This window comes from Sus scrofa, chromosome 2 (genome assembly GCF_000003025.6).
Source record: "Sus scrofa isolate TJ Tabasco breed Duroc chromosome 2, Sscrofa11.1, whole genome shotgun sequence".
Lineage (NCBI taxonomy): Eukaryota > Metazoa > Chordata > Mammalia > Artiodactyla > Suidae > Sus > Sus scrofa.
Window position 1 is genome coordinate 26,033,113 of NC_010444.4, and position 21,367 is coordinate 26,054,479.

Sequence of the window (21,367 nt, forward strand, 5' to 3'; positions counted from 1 at the left end):
AATCTACTCTGCCTGTGCTCTATAAATGGAACAACAAAGCTTTGATAACAGCATATCTTTTTACAACATGGTTTACTGAATATTTTAAGCTTGAGTTCCCATCATGGCTGAGTGTTAACAAACCCAACTAGGATCCACGAGGATGTGAGTTCGATCCCTGGCCTCACTCAGTGGGTCAAGGATCCAGTATTGTGTGAGCTGTGGTGTAGGTCGCAGCCAGGCTCAGATCTGGCGTTGCTGTGGCTGTGGCGCAGGATGGCAGCTGTACCTCTGATTCCACCCCTAGCCTGGGAGCATCCATATGCCACAGGTGCAGCCCTAGAAAGCAAAAAAAAAAAAAAAAAAAAAAAAATTAAGCCCATTGTTGAAGACCTACTGCTCAGGAAAAAAAAAAAGTTGCCTGTCAAAATATTACTGTTCATTGACAATGCACCTGGTCACCCAAAAACTCTGATGGAGATGTACAATAAGGTGAATGTCATTTTCATTCCTGGTAACAACCATTATACAGCCCTTGGATTAAGGAGTCACTCTGACTTTCAAGTTTATTATTTAAGAAATACATTTCATATAGCTATAGCTGCCATAGACAGTTATTCCTCTGATAGATCTGGGCAAAGTCAATTGAAAACCTTCCATAAAGGAGTCACTATTCTAGATGCCATTAAGAACATTTGCAATTGATAGAAAGAGGTCAAAATATCAACATTAATAGGAGCTTGGAAGTTGACTCCAGCCTCATGAATAACCTTGAGGGGTTCAAGACTTCAGTGGAGGAAGTAATTGCAGGTGTGGTAGAAACAGCAAGAGAGCTTGAATTAGAAGTGGAGCCTAAATGAATATGTGTCTGAATTACTGCAATTTCATGACAAAACTTGAAAGAATGAGGAGTTGCTCTTTATGGATGAGGAAAGTAGTTTCTTGAGATGGAATCTATTCTTGGTGTGAAGACTGTTGAAGTAACAACAGAGGATTTAGAATACTACATAAATTTAGTTGATCAAGCAGCAGCAGGGTTTGAGAAGACTGACCTCACTTTTGAAGGAAGTGTACTATGGGTATAGTGCTATCAAACAGCAGTGTTGCTGCAAAAATTGTTTGTGAAAGGAGCATCAATCAAGAAACTCCACTGTTGTCTTATTTTTTAAAAACTGCCACAGCCACCCTAACCTTCAGCTATCACCATCCTAATCAGTCAATTGCTATCAACGTCAAGCCAAGACCCTCCACCAGCAAAAACACTACAACTCACTGAAGACTCAGATGATGGTTAGCATTTTTAGCAATAAAATATTTTTAGTCATAATGTTATTGTACGCTAAATAGACTACAGTTTGATGAAACGTAACCTTTATATGACTGGGAATCAAAAAAAAAAAAAAAAAGGTGTACCTTGTTTTGGCAAAGGATTTGCTTTATTGTGATGGTCCAGAACTGAACCCGTTGAGTTCATTAAGAGTACAAAGATGTAAAAAGATGTAATATAAAAATACAGGAGTTCCCATCATGGCTCAGTGGTTAACAAATCTGACTAGGAACCATGAGGTTGCGGGTTCGATCCCTGGCCTTGCTCAGTGGGTTAAGGATCCAGCGTTGCTGTGAGCTGTGGTGTATAGGTCACAGATGCGGCTTAGATCCCGAGTTGCTGTGGAGTTGCTGTGGCTCTGGCGTAGGCTGGCTGCTGTAGCTCCGATTCGACCCCTAGCCTGGGAACCTCCATACGCCGCGGAAGCAGCCCAAGAAATGGCAAAAAGACAAAAAAAAAAAAAAAAAAAATACAAATCAAAGAAAGCTGGAATGTCTATACAAACATCAGCAAAAGTTTGAGGATAAAGAATATTATACCAGAACAGCCAGAACATTATATGATGGGTATAATTCATCAAGAAAATGTAAAAATCCTAAATGTGTATGTGCCTAATAACAGATCTTCCAAATACATGAAGCAAAAACTGATAAAACCAAGAAGAGAAACAGACAAATCTACAACCATAATTAAGGATTTTAATGCTACTCTTTTAAGAATAGAACAGAGAGATAGGAAAACAATAAAGGTATAGAAGATAAAAACAACACTATCAACCAACTTCACCTAACCAATATTTATAGAACTCGCTTCAAAAAGCAGAACATAACATTCTTTTCAAGTACACATGAAACATTCACCAAGATAGATCCTGTTATCCTGATAGAGAAAAACAAACCTGACTTCATGTTGGCTCTACTCCTTTAGCTCTTAACTTTGTGCTCTGCTGCCTGAGCTGAGTCATACTGGCTCTGCCCCTTTGTAAATGATTACCACCTACAGCCTGAAATATGCACAGTAGCTCTTACTAGAAGAGCTGCCTTCCAGGCCTGACCTTTAAGGGTGTGTACTTTCCCATTCATATAGAGATGAAAGCTGAAGAACAGAAAATAACAATGGCCTTGCTGGAGGTTTACAGGAACACTGTGACCACATCTACCTGGAGCCGTAAGAACAAAGGATTCCAGCACCAAGAGGTCTGCGATAACCAATCACACCCTTTACCCTTTTAGCACAAAAAGAAGCTTGAATTCTAACTCAGGTAAGATGGTTCTTTGGGACACGAGTCTGCCGTCTTCTCAGCCTGCTGGCTTCCAGATAAAGCTGCTACTATTTGCCTCAACACCTTGTCTGTTGAATTACTGGCCTGTCATGCAGGGAGGAGGATGAACCTGGACTCAATAACATTATGACTATCAAATAAAATCTCAAAGACTTTAAAAAAATTAAATCATACAAAGTGTGTTCTCTAAATACAATGGAGTTAAACTAGAAATTATAATAAAGATAACTGAAAAGTCCCTAAATATTTGGAAATTAAACTTATAATTCTAAATACATAATGCAATAAAAAAAAGAAATCCTAAGGAAAATTACAAAAATCCTGACTCAAATAGGAAGGAAAACAAAATATGTAAAAATTTATGGGATACAGCTAAAACACTACTTAAAGGGAACTTTAAAGTATATGCTTACATTAGAAAATAAAGTTTAAGTTCCCGTCGTGGCTCAGCAGTTAACGAATCTGACTAGGAACCATGAGGTTGCAGGTTCAATCCCTGGCCTTGCTCAGTGGGTTAAGGATCCGGTGTTGCTGTGAGCTGTGGTGTAGGCTGCAGATACAGCTCAGATCTGGTATTGCTGTGGCTCTGGCAATTAGACCCCTATCCTAGGAACATCCATAGCCAGGGGTGCAGCCCTAAAGAGGACAAAAAGACCAAAAAAAAAAAAAAAAAGAAAGAAAGAAAACAAAGTTTACTAGAATAAATAAAGTTTATTATTATATTGACATTAATTTTCACCTTAAGGAACTACAGGAAAAAAGAGCAAATTAAAGCCAAAGCAAATAGAAAGAAGGAAATAATAAAGTTAAGAGTGAAAATCAACAAAAACACAATTATAGAAGTAAGAAAAAGTTAGTAAAATCAAATACTGGGTCTTTGAAGATATCAATAACATTGATATCCTCGAGCAAGACTGATCAAGAAAGAAGACAGATTACTGACATAAAATATGGTAATCTCAGAGCTCCTGCTGTGGCACAACAGGATCTGTGACATCTTGGGAGTCCTAAGACACAGGTTCGATCCCTGGCCTGGCACAGTGGGTCAAAGATCTGACATTGCCACAGTTGTGGCTTAGGTAGAGAGTGTGGCTCAGATCTGATCCCTGGCCCATGAGCTAGCTCCATATGCAGCAGGGTGGCCAAAAATGGGAAAAAAACCCAAAAAACGGTAATCTCACTTCAGAATATAGTCATCCCTCACCAACATCATATGCTATCACTTACATGTGGAATCTAAAAAAGGGACACAGTGAACGTCTTTGCAGAACAGATACTGACTCACAGACTATGAAAAAATTATGGTTTCCAAATGAGACAGGTTGGGGGGTGGGGGGATGCGCTGGGGATTTGGGATGGAAATGCTATAAAATTGGGATGTGATGATCATTGTACAACTATAAATGTAATAAAATTCATTTAAAAAAGAGATTTTAGTCATCCCTTAGTATCTGAAACCTCTTGGATACCAAAATCCGAGGTGCTCAAGCCCCTTATGTGAAATAGTATAGTATTTGCATATAACTGATATACAGCCTCCCATATACTTTAAATCATCTCTAGAATATTTAGAGTACCTAATACAATGTAAATGCTATGTAAATAATTGGCAGTGCACAGCAAATTTAAGTTTTGGTTTTTAGAACTTTCTGGAATTTTATTTTTTTAATCTGTGGTTGGTTTAATTCACAGATGCAAAAGCAGTGGATATGAAGGGCTGACTGTATACAGAGATGTTAAAAGTATAATAAGGTTGGAGTTCCCATCGTGGCGCAGTGGTTAACGAATCCGACTAGGAACCATGAGGTTGAGGGTTCGATCCCTGCCCTTGCTCAGTGGGTTAACGATCTGGCGTTGCCGTGAGCTGTGGTGTAGATTGCAGACTCGGCTCGGATCTTGCGTTGCTGTGGCTCTGGCGTAGGCTGGCAGCTACAGCTCCGATTCGACCCCTAGCCGGGGAACCTCCATATGCCGCGGAAGTGGCCCAAGAAATGGCAAAAAAAAAAAAAAAAAAAAAAAAGACCAAAAAAAAAAAAAGTATAAGGTAATATTGTGACCAACTCTATGTCAATAAATTTGATATCTTAGGTGACATAACAAATTCCTTGAAGAACACAAAGTACCAAAGCGCATTTAAGAAGAAATAAATATCTACTTCAAAAATTTATTTACAAGGAGATCCTGCTGAATAGCATTGAGAACTATGTCTAGATACTCATGTTGCAACAGAACAAAGGGTGGGGGGAAAAATGTAATTGTAATGTATACATGTAAGGATAACCTGACCCCCTTGCTGTACAGTGGGAAAATAAAATAAAAAAAAAAAATTTAATTTGTAGTTAAAAATCTCCTCATAAAGAAAATAACAGGCTTAGACAAGTTCACTGGTAAATTCTACCAAACAACTAAAAAGGAAGTAAAAACCAATTCTATTCAAAGACTTCTAAAAAATAAATGAATAAGGAACATGTCCCAACTCCTCATGTGATCTAAAAACAAACTCAGAGAAAAAAAAAAAAAAAAAACCTCAATAAAAGAAAAACTACAGGCAGGTATTTCTCATGTACATAGGTGTAAAGATTCTCAGGAAAATTTTAGAAAATGGGATAAAACAATATATGAGAAAATTTTTAATGATTAAATGAGTTTTAATCACCCATTAATGAGGAGTCACTCATGTAAACAAAGCTAATTCAATACTTGGAAATCAACCAATATAACTGACCATCTTAAAAGGGAACTGAAGGATTATTTCAAAGGATGCACAAAAAGTATTTGACAAAATTTCAACATTCATTCATGCTTAAAATTCTAAGCAAGATAGGAATACAAATTTTCTCAACATAAAGAAGGGACTCGTCAAAAAAACTAATAGCTAATGTTAAAGACTGAATGCTTTCCCTCAAGATAAAGAACAAAGCAAGAATATTTGCTTTTATCACTTATATTTGTCACTGTAACAGAGGTCTGAGACAGTGTAATAGTGCAAAAAAGTCAAATAAAAGCTATATAGATTGGAAAGAAAAAAATAAAACATAAGTTCATACTAAAAACTTGTCTCTCAGCAGCCTTAGTTTTAACTGATTCGGGCGAAGAACATTACAAATTTAATAACATGAAAGTACTTTTTGAAGAGAAACTGAAAAATTAAAATGTAAAAAGAAGAGTGGTATCTATGATGTATTTATAATCTAAAACATTCTTAAATCAGTTTTGGATTTTATAGCTTCTAAAATATTAAGAATTGCTTGTTCAGACATCATACCAAAAAGTATGATTTATTCAGTACTATGGAACCAATTTATTACCTGTAGGAAAACAGAACCAATTCTTTCCTAGCATTAAAATATGCCCACGTGATGAAGCTGAAATTAAAAAGCTACACAGTATGTATTTTATAAACAAAGGATTTCATAATCGTTTAGCATGTGTACTACATTAAGTAAATTCAACTTTACTAACCTCTGGCCAGATTTTGTCTAACTTTTAAAACAGCTCCAAGGTCACAGTCAGCAGTAGCATAGGCATGAGGTATAGTACTTTTCGATTCAGTTAATCTCTTGGCGATGACTCTTCTAATATTGCTAGCAGGGATTTCAGTGAATGTACCCTGCAAAGAGCAACATAACATATCTATTAAACCATAAATGGAATTGGAAAAAACAAGCAAACAAACTGCATAACTGAAATCCAGTTTTAATTACTCAACTTATGAAAATGAAGATGACTATAGTAAAATTATTATTAATATTACTTTTTTTTTTTTTTTTTTTGCTTTTTAGAGCCGCACCTGCAGAACATGGAAGTTCTAAGGTTAGGGGTTGAATCGGAGCTACAGCTGCTGACCTACACCACAGCCACAGCAATGCCTGATCTGAGCCGCATGTGCAAGTTACACCACAGCCTGCAGCCATACCAGATCCTTAACCCACTAAGTGAGCCCAAGGATGAAAACCACATCCGCATGGATACTACTTGGGTTCACAACCCACCGAGCCACAACAGGAACTCCAATAATTTTTAGCACAAAAAGGAATATAAGAAATCTGAGAAGTTTATAGTATATGACTGCAGAAAAAAGCAGAAAGAAGTACTTTTCACAGTTGTGAATGGAACATCCATATGACTATGTTTAAGACCATCAGGAAGAAATCTATCAAATCAGGGGAGTTCCTGCCTTGGCGCAACGTAAACGAATCTGACTAGGAACCATGAGGTTGCAGATTAGATCCCTGGCCTTGCTCAGTAGATCAAGGATCTGGCATTGCCGTGAGCTATAGTATAGGTCGAAGACACGGCTTAGATCTGGCACTGCTGTGGCTGTGGTGTAGGCTGGTAGTTGTAGTTCCGATTAGACCCCTAGCCTGGGAACTTCCACATGCCCTGGGTGTGGCCCTAAAAAGACAAAAGGACAAAAAAGACAAAAAAAAAAAAGGAATCTACCAAATCATAAATAATTTCCTCTCATGGGTGTGCTTATTTGAGGTATCATCTATAAGCCTTTAAGTAGCTTTTGGTACAAAATCGCTTCTTAATAAAACTCAAAGCAATCACTAAATCAACAAAACTACAGGCAATTCTTAGAAAAAAAAATAGCCTACAGTAGAAAAAGATAATATAATACACCAGATAATCTGCCAAATCATTTCTATTTTGGTTTGGAATTAAAAATAAAAAAATCACCTGAATGTCTTATTTTCAAGAAACACAATATAAAGTATGAATGAGATAATAAATCTTCCTGTAAGCTACGTGTTTGAACCTCTAACGAAAACACGATGGACTTTAAGTTACATCTCTTTCCTTCCTTGTCCTTCACTCCATTCTGGGACTGGATTACAATCACTTAATATAAAACAGCCAAAAGTATGGCTGACTTCTTTTTCACAAATGGTCTATCAAGGAATTAAACATGTTAGCAAAGTGCTTGATCAAATACAATAAATGATACCTACATACTGTAAGAATCTGAATGTAAGGTTTATCTGCTGAATTTGAATAACTTCTTTTTAAAAATAAGATTTGATTACTCATGAACTTTTGAGTGTGTAGTCATGAATCATTAATGTGCATTTTAAAAATCTTTTTCATGAACCTTGGACTGTTTTTAATTTTTTTAAAAATATTATATTGGAATATATTTCTCCATCAGAAAAAGCAGTGTAGGTTTACTTATTTATTTTTTTAAAGTGCCATCCCATTTTAAACAAACCTGATTATCCTGCATGTCTTCTGATGGGAAGCAAATGACATAAAAGGTACTAAGAAAGGGAGTCAGGAAAAATGGAGTAATTTGAAAACAAAAAAGGGGCTATTACACCGCATGTATCCAAGAAGGAAAGAATGATGAGCTTCACAGTAAGACTATCAATTCCCTTAGTCAAACAAAACAAAGCAAAACCCTATGTACAAAACAGAGCTGGCATCAACTACCAATTACTAGCATCACACCCAAGAAAAAAAGGACAGGAAAAGTTATCATGATTATAGAGCATACACATGGCACTGAAGTTGTAGAACTTGCAGCAAATTTAAAATGAATCATAATTCTATTTGGAAGTCAGCACTTTACAAACAAACTTGGTTCATAGAAATGTGCAAAACAAAACATTTAGAGTATTTTTGTCTTTATCACTTACAGCTACTATTAAAACAGACTGGCAGAAGTACTTGTAAAACATACAGTAACAGTTCTCATTTTCCCTTTCACTTAAATCTGAAAAATAGCAATCCACTCAGATGACATTACCGCTACATTAGGTTGTCCAGGAATTGAGACTGGAGGGATCATTGGCCGGGGATAGGATGGCGTGGCTGTGGCCTGTGGGGGCAAAGGTGCTGTGGGAGTAGTTGGCAGGGCTGGGCTGGGTCTGGATTCAGTAATCTTGCCCATTTCTTTCAACTGGACCAGTTTGAGAGCATCCCTGGAGATAAGAAGGGAATCAGAGAACCATGATTAGAAACCAAGAATATGCAGGAGAACTTTCAGAAAGTGGAGGCCAGATGTGCAGAGAATATAAAGAAACATATAGATGTTCAAACTATAAAGCCAAACGGATTATTTGAGCTACACAAGAAAATCTTGTCTCTCACCTGTTCTACTGGTTTACATTGTCCAACGGCTACAGAATTTGCACATTTCAAAAACCAAAGAACAAACAGAATTTTATCAAAGTATTGGGTGTAGACAGGTATTTTTTAAAGGAAAATCAGTCTTTTATTCTGAGGGGGTGTCTTTTGGTAGACGAGCAATTCATAAATTAAATTATATCCTCATTCTTTGTACTCGTGAAGTAATTTCCACATAGCATTCAGAAAGTAGGATTACTGCACCTATGACTTTCATTAGGATATTTACTAAATCATTGTTTATTCTAGTGCAAATTAGCTTGCATATGGCCAGGAAATTATGCCATTTAAAATTCTGCTTAAATGCTATCACCACAATCTAATGCAGTAAACAGAACCCACAGCATCATTTAGAATGAAAAATAACTAAACCAGTAACAGACTTGCCTTTGCGTAACTCTGTAAAACAAAAGTGATTTTGGTCATTAAAAAGATATAATTAGACTACTATGTCCAGTTCTCAATCCATTCTAGATTACAGTGGGTATAAGGTCATGTGTTTTCTGAAACAAAACAGCTTTTTTTTTTGAAAATTTTAATCGACAATTCAAAAATACTTTAAAAATGTTTTACATTAAAATATATCTAAATTTTTTAATAAAAAAAGTTTAACATTATCTAAAAACAACTTCAGGGTGACACAAATCTAAAGGCAAATTATATCTTTAAAATTTCTTAAACACAGTTAATGATTTGGTATTATCACACGGTAGGCAGAATTCTAAGGTGGCCCAGTATTTCTGTTCCTGGTGTACACACTCCATATAATCCCCTGAGTGTGGGTAGGCCTGTGAATATGCTGGAAGTCACTCCCATGGCAAAGGTGATGGATTTTTGTAGGAATAATTAAGGTCCAAAATCAGTTGACAGTGAGTTAATCAAAAGGCAAACTATCCTGGAAGGGCCAAACGTATCACATAAGCACTTTAACTTTCAGGAAGTCCTGAAAGAAGAAATTTTGAAAGCCTTTTTTCCCCTTCTTCCTTTTTTGGCTGCTGTTTGGCAAATGCAGCTCCCACGCCGGGGATCAGATTCAAGCCACGGCTATGACCTACACTACAGGTGTGGCAACACTGGATCCTTAACCCCCTGAACTGGGCCAGGGACTGAAGCTGCATCCCAGCGCTTCAGAAACACTACTGATCCCATGGCACCACAGCGAGAACTCCAAAAAGAAGAAATTTGAAGGGAGAAAGATTCTCCTGCTTGTATTGAAGAAGCAAACAGGCGTTTATTTATGAACTGCCTATGGAGATGATGCAATGGCAAAGGCCTGAAGACAGCCTTTAGGAGATGAGAATAATGCCTGGGTTACGGCTAGCGAGAAAACAGGGGCCACAGTCCTAGGAAGTGAATTCTGCCAACAACCATGTGAGCCTGGAAGAGTCTCACCTTCTGGCCCACACCTTGATTTCAGCCTTGTGAGACCAAGAGCTGGAGAATACCTAGCCAGGCTGGGCCAGGACTTCTGACCTAGAGCACCATTAACTATTAGATAATAAATGGGTGTTGTTTGAAGTTAGTAAGTTTGTTGCAATTTGTCATGCAGCAATAGAAAACTGACACAGGCAGAAATGCTCTAGCCTGGGGAGGGGTGTGTATCATTAGAGAGATTTCCCAATATGTACTGGTACATTTTTGAGGAAGGAGGGTCCATGCTTTTTATGTCAGATCCAGAAAGGAATGCATAAACTAACATTAAGTGCAACTAACTTACTCATTTCAAAATTAAAGAGTTGACATTTAAGGTAAGAGGTCACGCTGACAAAAAAAAAAAAAAATCTTAAATGTTGCATCATCCTCAATCCCTAAGTGCTGAACCAAGGAATGAAAGTGTTAAAATGATCCTCTTGTGTCTGTATGGTGGTTATGTTAATGATGTAATCTCACACAAGCCATGTGAGGGAGGTTTTATTACTCCCAATGTATAAATGAGGAAGGAGGCTCAAAAGGGTTCAATTCCATTTCTAAGTCGGTTTCTCAAGCACCCACTCTATTCCAGTGTTGTAGATCTAATGTTAAGCAAAACACTTCCTATTAAGGAGTGTTATTCTATAGGAGTCATATATTAATCAAGTCAACAAATCGATAGTGATGTGCTATGAAGAAAACAAAGCAGAGGAATGAGACTGAAATTGAGAGTAGTGGGTGAGAGGGAAGGCCTTAAGAATGAATACTTCTATGGAATGACTTGAAGGCGCAAGTCTCAAGAAGAGTTGGGAAAAGCATGTATCTAGGTAGAGAATAACAAGTGTAAAGGCAGGGAAATCAGGGCTTCTAAAAACAGAAGGAAGGCCAGAGTGGAAGGAGTGCAGTGAACACAGAGGAGGGGTTTGAAAGATGAAGCTGGAGAGGCAGGCAGCTGCCAGCTGCCAGGGCTGGGACAGACCCAGGTATGGCCAACTCCAAACCCTGCGTATTTGCTGCTATCTTCCTAATAGCTATGCACAAAGTGTGCAGATTAAACATAAACTAAGGCAGAGTTGAGTAATTTTTTCTCATAAGAACAGGCTAGTATAGAATTAAATGAGCATATCTCTGAAACTGACAAAACATTGTAAATCAACTATATTTTTATAAAAAAAGAATAAAAAATTAAAATCTCAAAAAGAAAGAAAGAAAGACTAAATGTCTAAGGGAGGGCTCTTCTGTTAAGGCTTTTGAAAACAACCTTACTTCTGTTTGGAAATTCATTTTTAATTTACTTATGATATTTATAAGCATTTTTCCAGTTAACTGTGATAACATTTACATGTGAAGTAAGTGACTGCCAATACAATTCACGGCCACAGAGATAAAAGTGTAAGCAATGAGTAAAATAAGGCCTTTTACTGATTCAGAAAAATGCTCTCAACAAAAAGTATTTATCTTTTAAGAGCTCTTACAACCTAACATTACTAATTCCCTTTCATCATATAAGGTAATTAACTACATCTAACAAAATCTATTATTAATTTGAGTTTTAAATTGAATTAAAGTTGAACATCAGAATGGCATATCCAAAATACATTGATCTCCTTATACAGGGATTCCTAGTGTACCTCTCAGCGATTGGTTAAAAATAAACAACAACAAAACAATGAAAACTTGAGGAGACTAGAAAATCTAAAATAATGCCTAAATACATGAACTTGAAAAAAGGTTGGTCACACTAAAAAGACACATTTCATTTCACTATCAGTATAACTATTACTGTTTTATCAAGAAATGACAGCTTAGGTTCATCCTTAAAAGTAAGGAGTCATTAGTCATAAACAAGTAGAAAAATCAATTTTGGCTACACGTCTATGGGTTCACAGTAAACTTTTACTGTTGATTTCAGTTATAAAACCTCATAAAGCAGAAATGTTAATTACTGTTCGGTAAGAGTCATAATTTAGTGTCTGTAATTTAGAGAATGATTTTAATGATGTCTGTCCATTAAATGATTAATCAGTCTAACCTTGAAGAAGGAGGTGGACATAGAAAGCTCTAAAAATTAGGAGAAAAACTCATGTTCCATACACTTCCGCAGAAAGACACAGGATTTTTTGGTTGTTCACTTGAGGCTTCTTTACCATATCCTTTAATTCATTTGGGAGTGTTATGGATTAGTTTTAAAAAGAAATATTACCAAAAACACACTAGACACAACTGTCATGTCTACCACTTTTTTTTTTTCCCGTCTTTTTGCCATTTTCTTGGGCCACTCCTGCGGCATATGGAGGCTCCCAGGCTAGGGGTCTAATCAGAGCTGTAGGTGCCAGCCTACGCCAGAGCCACAGCAAGGCAGGATCCGAGCCGCGTCTGCAACCTACACCACAGCTCACGGCAACGCTGGATCCTTAACCCACTGAGCAAGGCCAGGGATCGAACCTACAACCTCATGGTGCCTAGTCGGATTCATAAAACACTGAGCCACAACGGGAACTCCACGTCTACTACATTTGTGATGCTGTTATATGAATACGAACATTAGCTACAACTATGATTTAAGTCATAGATATACCAAAAAAAGTTAGGCTGCAGGCCAAGAACCTACGTGTGTTCTGCTTCCAACAGTGTCCCTGACACTTGTTTTCTTAAAGTACATGTACAGGCAAAAAAAGTATGTATGCTTTTGCACAAAATATATTCTAAGCAATATGTTTGCGCTAATGCAACATTAAAACAGCAACCACGGAATGCCCTTGTGGATCACTGGTTTAAGGATCCGGCGTTGTCACTGCTGTGGCATAGATATGATCCCTCACACGGGAACTTCCACATGCCTTGGGCATAGCCAAAAAGAAAAAAATAAAACAAAAAAAAAAGCAACCGTAACACTTAGGATCTCCTTCCTAACTAAATACAATGGATCAAAGACATCTCCCCAGCCACTGTGCAATGACTTTTCTACTCGTGCTTTCAGTTGGCAAGGTAAGGAGGAAGGATGTCCCTCATTATTTCAAGAATGTGTGTGAAGGTATTTGGGGGCAGCTTATGCCAAAGCCTGCAATTTGTCAATCTTATCAAAAGATGACATTTCTGTAGATAAGATGAGGACATTTTTTTCCAAAGCTCACTTCAGTGTTTACTTAAGACACAGTTATCTTTAATAGTAGACAAGGCAAAAATTCTCAATAATGCATGCTTTAAGGGTCCATTTTTCTCATAGAATCCTTTGCAATATGTCATTTTTTGAAAACAAAAGGTCGACTCTCTTAATGGTAGGGAGCTAAGGAATAAGGACAGGGAAAGGACTGGGTCACAAGAGGAAAAAGATGGCAAGATATTAACAACATAACTCTTTATCAGTCCTTCCTTAGGGTATCCACCAAGATCACACCGTTCAGTCCTCATTAGGAAATGTCAGACCCCATGATAACTCTCAACGTGGGTTTAAAAAAGATATTTGTTCGGAGTTCCTGTCGTGGCTCAGAGGAAACGAATCTGACTGGTATCCATGAAGACACAGGTTCAATCCCTGGCCCCACTCAGTGGGTTAAGGATCTGGCATTGCCACAAGCTGTGGTGTAGGTCGCAGACATGGCTCAGATCTGGTGTTGCTATGACTGCGGTGTAGGCCGGCGGCTACAGCTCCAATTAGACCCCTAGCCTGGAAACCTCCATGTGCTGCAGCTGCGGCCCTAAAACGTCAACAACAAAAAAAGATTATTATTTGTTCATCATCTATGTGTTAAGCGCATATAGAAAGAGAAGGGACAAAGGAAGAAAGCTCTACTTTTTTTTTTGTCTTTTTGCCTTTTCTAGGGCCGCTCCTGTGGCATAGGGAGATTCCCAGGCTAGGGGTCGAATCAGAGCTGCAGGTGCAGGCCTACTCCAGAGCCACAGCAACGCAGGATCCGAGCTACATCTGCAACCTATACCACAGCTCACAGCAACGCCAGATCCTTAACCCACTGAGCAAGGCCAGGGATTGAACCTGCAATCTCATGGTTCCTAGTCAGATTCGTTAACCACTGCGCCACGATGGGAACTCTGAAAGCTCTACTTCTTGATCCCACTGCTGTTATACCACTGACCTGCCCTCTAAAAGGTCACTTGTCACCAACTTCAAGAGCCTTTTCTTAGATCCCTTCCTCCTTAACTTTCATCCACCTCCTAGATATCATCCAACCCAGGAATTTTTGCCTTCTAAAAACTTTACCTATTGATAATCACAACTATCACTTTATAAGACATCAAACTTACCTTTCTAGTCCTAAACTATCTCTGAGATGCATCTTCACCTCACTGATCCTAATATCTGGAATCTGGCTTGTCCACACTGACAATATGTTTCAAACCTAACACATTGGTTATTCCATCCAGACATGCTTCTGCAAATCCCTTATTTCTATGTATGGGGCTAAAACGTCATTGTCTGGACCAGAATCCCAAGTTCACCCCTTGACTTGTGGCTATCCTGGTCTAGCTCTGCCTCCTATCCTTTACAGACTTCTAGATTCTCTCCTGATAATGCCATCTTCATCAGTAACCCCCCTTTTATGTTCCCACAACATTCAAGTATTCGTTGTCTCTTACTTGGACTACTTTATGAGCCTGTTAATGTATCTCCTTACCTCAAGTCCTCTGCTGCTCCAATTTATCTTTCACAAATTTATAAAACTGATCTAAGGTACATCTATGGTTATCTCACACGTCATCAAATTTTCAACAATTAATGAATTACACATAGGCTCTCATCTCTCGGATACACAGGTAAGTCTACCATGTTACACAGAAAGTTGTTTTGTCTCATTTTTACAAAGACTTTTTTTACTAAGGTATGGATTGGTAAAGGATTAACCAAATTAAGATACAAGTAGTAGATACTAAATAAAGATTAATGTGGGGGAAAAAACTAGGCTAAATTGCCTTTCAGGATTCTTTAATTTTTTATGGAGAAGTGAAACTTTTAAGTTCATTAATTAAAAACCCAGAGTCCAAGTTGCTGTCTTTCAGCCAGGGGTCAGAAGATCTGATTTCCAACTCGTGTGAGTATGGTACAAACTTTACAATATGTGTTTAAGAAAGAACACACACATCCATGTTTGATTGACAAATCTTTAAGGCTGTAATACAGATAAATGAGGAATTAAAGCTATATTGCTTTTGCTAAAAGAAATATCCAACAATAAACAAATGCTTTAATGGAGAGCAAAGTAATCCAATTAAAAAAGTCAACTGGTCTAGTACTACCACTAATAATTTTATAACTTTGCTCAATCTCAACTTGTAAAAATGCTGGCCAATATTACTGATCACTTCTTATCAGTATTAGGTGAACAAGGAACAAGCGTTAACTCAATTTGAAAATTTAATGTTATTCTAGTAAAAATGTGGCATACACCACTACAGCTCACATTAGTTCATATGCTTATTTGATTAATTTTTGTCCTCCCCACTAGATTAAGCTTCAATAGAGCAGGGTCCATCTTTTTTAATATTGTTCTTGAAAGACACAAAATCTAAACAAATGGAAAGACAGTGTTCTTGAACAGGAAGACTCAACCTCATAAAGATGTCAGTTCTCTCAAAGTTATTTTCAAATGTGATACAATCTCAGACAAAATGTTTAAAATTCATTTGGAAGAATAATAAAATAAAAACAAACCAAGAAAACTCATTTGTTGGAAGAGAATAAGGATAGTTTTATCAGATTTTAACACTTACTATATAATGTTTCTAATTAGGAGTGTGGTCCTAAAAATGTGAGGTACTAATTCATGGACAGATTGACTAATGGAATAGAAAAAAAAATCTTTTTTTTTTTTTTTTTCCTAGGAATGGAAACAGACCCAATCGCATATGGAAATCCCTTTGATCATACACGTGAACAAAATCCAAATGGATAAGAATGAAATTTTTTCTTGAGGTATATTTGATTGCATGATTATTTCATAAAAATTTAAAACAATACAAAGTTTCACCATTCTGTACTCTAATTTTCTCCATTTATCATCATTTCTAAGGTTCCAGCTTAGTTATCAGATTAGAGCTATACTTCAGTAATGCTGCAATTATTCAGAAAACAACCTCTGTATAAAATACAACTTAGTACTGACAAAAGCAATTAAAAGTACCAAAGAACAATGTATTTCCCTTCAAATCTTAACACTGAATATTCAAGCCCTTCTTCATATACTTTCAGAAAAAGATGATCATGATAAATAACAGAATTGGTTATTGCAAAAAGCACACACATACTCTTTAGTGAAAATCCCTCGAGGGCCAGTGGCTGTGCCCTGGTTAGCATCCAGTGCATGTTTTTCCAGAATATTGCGAGCAGCTGGACTTAAACGGAACCTAAGAAGAAAACATGAAGATTAATGGAACCAATTAACACTTATATATGAATGCAAATATATATAAATGTCAGAGTTTTGCTGATAATTAGAAAAATAAAAACTTACAATAAAGCTAAAACGACTCCCACAGATAGTCAAATAAATCCGCAGTAATCTGCTTCATCTTACTAGCAAAACATTTTCATATAAATTTTAACTAGTTACTATTTCAAAATATTCTTTTAATAAGAATAAATATTCATAGGGAGAAAGCTTCTATTATGACCAATCACTTTTCATATGGCTCCTCACCACATATACCAATAAGAAACTATTTCTTTTTATTTTTATTACAGTAAAATACATGTAAAATTGACCATTTTAAGCATTTTTAGGTGTTATAATTGAGTGGCATTAAATACAATTACAATGCTGTACAACCATCACCACCACCCATCTCCAGAACCTTATCATTCTCCCAAAATTAAACTATGTACCAATTAAACAGTAACTCCTCATCCTTCCCTCCCCTTAGCCCCTGGCAACCATCATTCTACTCTCTGTCCTTACTAAAATGACTATTCTAGGTAACTGATGTAAGTAAAACCATACATTAATTGTCCTTTGGGGACTGGCTTATTTTACCTAATGTATCTTCAAGGCTCATCCATGTTATAGTGTGTATCAGCATTTCCTTCCTTTTTAAGACTGAAGAGCATTTCATTGTGTGTGTGTGTGTGTGTGTGTGTGTCTCCCAGAAAGAGAACTGCTGAATAATATGGTAATTCTATCTATAATATTTTGAGGAACTGCAATACTAAAAATGAGTGCACCATTTTACACTTCTACCAACAGTGCACACAAGTTCTAATTTGTCTGCATGCTCGTCAACACTTGTTATTTTCTGTTTTTTGATAATGGCCATTCTAATTAGTGTGCAGGGACATCTCACTGTAATTGTGATTTACAGTTCCCCAATGATTAATATCATTATTGCTGAACACCTGTTTATCTGCTTATTGACCTTCTTTGGAAGAAATGCAAACGTTTGAGTCCTCTGCCCATTTAAATTGGGTTCTTTGTTTTGTCGTTGTTGAATAATATCCTCCACATATTTTTTAAAGTCCTAAGTATTTACATGAAAGCATTTCTGCTTTCTATATATTACAGAAGAGAGGCAAAAACAATTATGCTGATTCTACAGACAAGGAAACTGAGGTATACCAAAAGGTCACGTGCATAGTAAATGGCTACCTAAAATTAAGACTTTTAAACCAAGCAGCAAATACTACATAGTCAGATTTTAAAAAGAGTAAAATGAGCTGGATCTAGAAGTTTACAACTCTGAAATGGAGAGGAACAAATGTGGCACTTTGTTGCATTTCAGGGACACAGTTCTAGCGGGTATGTGCTCAGTGGCACCAAATTTTTAGCTATTTCAAGAGAAACTGAAAATGTAGATTTTTTTTTGTAAGATTAGTGAACAAAGCACTTGAAAAAAAATTTTTTTTAAATCACTACATGGGCCAATACTGTGCAAGTTCACAGGTCAGCTGGTTTTAAAGCTACACTGTGGAACCTCAGACCCACGCACATTTCTAACACTGCTTAACACACTGACAGAGTACAGGCCATTGCCTTTGCAAAGGTGAAAAGAGCATTAAGTACAAAGCATACATGAGCCAACCTTGTGATTTTCACGATAAATAAAAGCAGAAAATAAAGGAGTCAAGGCAATGGAGTCAGAAATACTATGTGTGGTAATGGAAAGTTAAAACTCAGTACTTCAAACACACTGGGAATTTTTTCTGACAAGAACTGACAATGGTAAACAAAAGGAAAAATATAAAAGGGCCTGCATTTTTATTTAAGTTCAAAAGAAATCTTAATAAAACTCTTTTTCTACAAATAACTTTTTTTAACAAAAAAGTAACAATATATATGCAGAATATTAAACAAATGAAACAGACTTTTCAGAGTCCATCAATTAAAGCTATGGTAAGCTAAAGTGAAACTGGGTTGACTAAGTATATCTGTTGCTACAAAACGAGTGGACAAAATTGAACTCTATTATGCGTCAGAGACTCAAAATGCAGGGTAGTTAGAAAAGGAACTCATGTTAAAATGCGAATTCCATTTTATATCAGTTATACCTTTGAAACTGGAATTCACATTACAGTAATTGGGATTCCATGAATGGGAACAGAATTTGAAGTCTAGGTCACTTTATTCCATTCTGGAATCCTAAAACCTAATTCAAGCTCAAATGGATACAGACTGCTTTGTTTTCCTCAGGGTGTACAGGACCGTCACAGGATCTGGAATATAGTAGGTATTCAATACTATGTGTCTGTGGAATAAACAATGATGGTAAAACAATCATTCCTGGACCTCAGTTTCCTAAGAGAATAAAAGAAAGATCAGCAACTTCCTTCTTAACGTACAATGTTTTAAATAGGATAATGACCAAAATACCCTGAAGGTTGCTACAGCATTTTTTTTTTTTTTTTTTTTTTTTTTAACATCATTCAAGTAAGTATACTCACTGCAGTTTTCCCGGTGTGTGTTCTTTTTGACAGGGGTAGAAATCTGTGGTTGTGGTGAGGGGGGAGGAGGCACTGATGGTTTTGAACTGGTGACGGAGGACCTACGTCTTTGGGAATTTCAACATGTTTCCAATCTTCTCCTTCTTCAACTAGCAACCCAATGAGGGAACCTAGCCGTACATTTTTAGATCCTTCGGCAACCTATATTTTAAAGAGAAAACCATTGTAGAGATGGAAAGGCTCATGACTTCATCAAGTAGTTTAATCCTTGGATAATTCTGTACCGGTCAGCAAGCAATCTCGCTTCACATGAGCTAAAATCTACCTCCACGCCAGGCTGCCTCCTTCCACTCACGGCATTCCTCATCCTCCTTCCCTCACTTACACCTGCCTTCACCACTGTCCTCCGTTCCAGTGACCGACACTGCCTCCTGAAATTTAAAACGAATGAACAAAATTCTATAATTTCTCCTTTTTCTGACAGGCTTCAAATATGGAGAGGCTACAGTTACCACATTCCTTCTGACGTCATTCAGTACAAATCCAAAACATGAGATCCTAGTTACGTATCTTAACTATTTGTCTTTCCCAGACAGTTTCCAACACAATGACTTAGGAATTCCAAGACCTCATAAGGGATTAACGCCTCTAAATTAGTCATATTTACTAAAATTAAAGTAAAATCCTGTCAGTAAACTTAGTTTCTGAAAAAAAAAAAAAAACCCATCCCACCATATAGACAGAATTGGTTACGTTTCACATTTTTCTATATTTTCATTTTTCCCTATATGTATATTTGCAAAACCTAAGAAATAAAATAAAACCTTGTGAATTTTCTCTAAGTACATGAGAAACATGGCAGTGTCTCAGCTAACAATTTTCATAGATAACTCCAATTAAAAGCATAAATAAGATCAAAGGTGATTTTTTAAAACTCAAATACATTTTAAGCATTTCAGGAACATTAATTTATAAAGAAAGGGTTGATTCTTATTTACTCATTAAAAGAAGTCTCTAGAGAATCTTCCGATGATAAGTTCACTACTGGAAGAAATGTCATTCCTTTAAAATTTTCTATTATTTTCTTCCAATTACTTTAAATAAGGTTCATTAGAGATGTAATTTAATGAATAATAGAATGACAACAGCAGCAGGACATTCACTAATATAGTAATTATAAGTAAAAGCATAACTCCTAGAATGGGTTTGACATTTCTAAGTTAATACTAAATTTTGAGGCTTATTAGTATGTGCCCTATTCTTGAAATAATAAGGCAAAAGTTCTGAGAGTTAGGAAGTTAAGTGTTCTACCTACTGATGGAGAAGAACAGGAATACTCTGGTAAAGCAGTGTAAGAAATGGGAATACAAAACTGAATAAGGATGTTCAATGAATTCCAACTGAGAAAAATGTCAAATAACCCAAGAACATTTTACATTTTTCTTTACTATTTCAAAAAAGATGAGTTACAATTATTAATAGGTTAATATTCTTTCCTTGTTCTAAAAATGTCTGATTACCTGCTTATGAACTAACTAAAAAATCACAAAGTAAAATGACCAATTTTCTTGAAAAATTGATAGAAAAAAGCATTAAGTGATATGAGGTCCACTTGATGTTAATTCCTATCAAACTGAAGCAGAAATAGGATCAATATCCAAATTCAAAGAAAATCACTCAAATAAAAAGCATTCTTAAAAAAGGGAAAGTTGTATTTTAAAAATATCAAAAGGTTTCTGAAATCTGAATCAGATACTATACTATGTCTGAAACTGACACCTTACCTTTTAATTTACTACACTAAATCATATAAATGATTCCATATATACGCTACCTATTAAGACCTTCACAAATGGGCAATAATGAGCATTTAATATCACTTCAGTTTTTACCATATCTAGATATAAAGTGAATTTTAATTTTAATTTTTTTTGTCTTTTTGCCCTTTCTTGGGCCGCTCCCGTGGCATATGGAAGTTCCCAGGCTATGGGGTCTAATCAGAGCTGTAGCTGCCAGCCTATACCACAGCCATAGCAACTCGGGATCCGAGCCGAATCTGAGACCTACACCACAGCTCACGGCAACGCCGGACCCTTAACCCACTGAGTGAGGCCAGGGATTGAACCCACAACCTCACGGTTCCTAGTCGGATTCGTTTCCGCTATGCCACAACGGGAACTCTGAATTTTATTTTTAACTACTCATTTTTTCCATTTGAAAAAGGCATGATAAAAGATGAAACCCAAATACAATGAATGATATACTACTACACAACTTGAATATATTAATAGAAGTTAAAAGAAATTAATATTATAGTTCCATTTAAAGTCATTGAAATCACTATAAAATTTAA

General features: G+C 36.5%; 1 protein-coding gene across 1 annotated transcript in view; it reads right to left on the minus strand.

The window, feature by feature from the left end:
• PDHX (pyruvate dehydrogenase complex component X) overlaps positions 1–21,367 on the minus strand; it is a 79,942-nt gene that overhangs the window by 18,159 nt on the left and 40,416 nt on the right. The window contains 6 exon segments of the mRNA XM_003122869.4: positions 6,051–6,198; positions 8,338–8,512; positions 16,389–16,487; positions 19,015–19,042; positions 19,045–19,101; positions 19,104–19,215. Of these exon segments, the coding sequence (XP_003122917.2) occupies positions 6,051–6,198; positions 8,338–8,512; positions 16,389–16,487; positions 19,015–19,042; positions 19,045–19,101; positions 19,104–19,215 (619 nt within the window).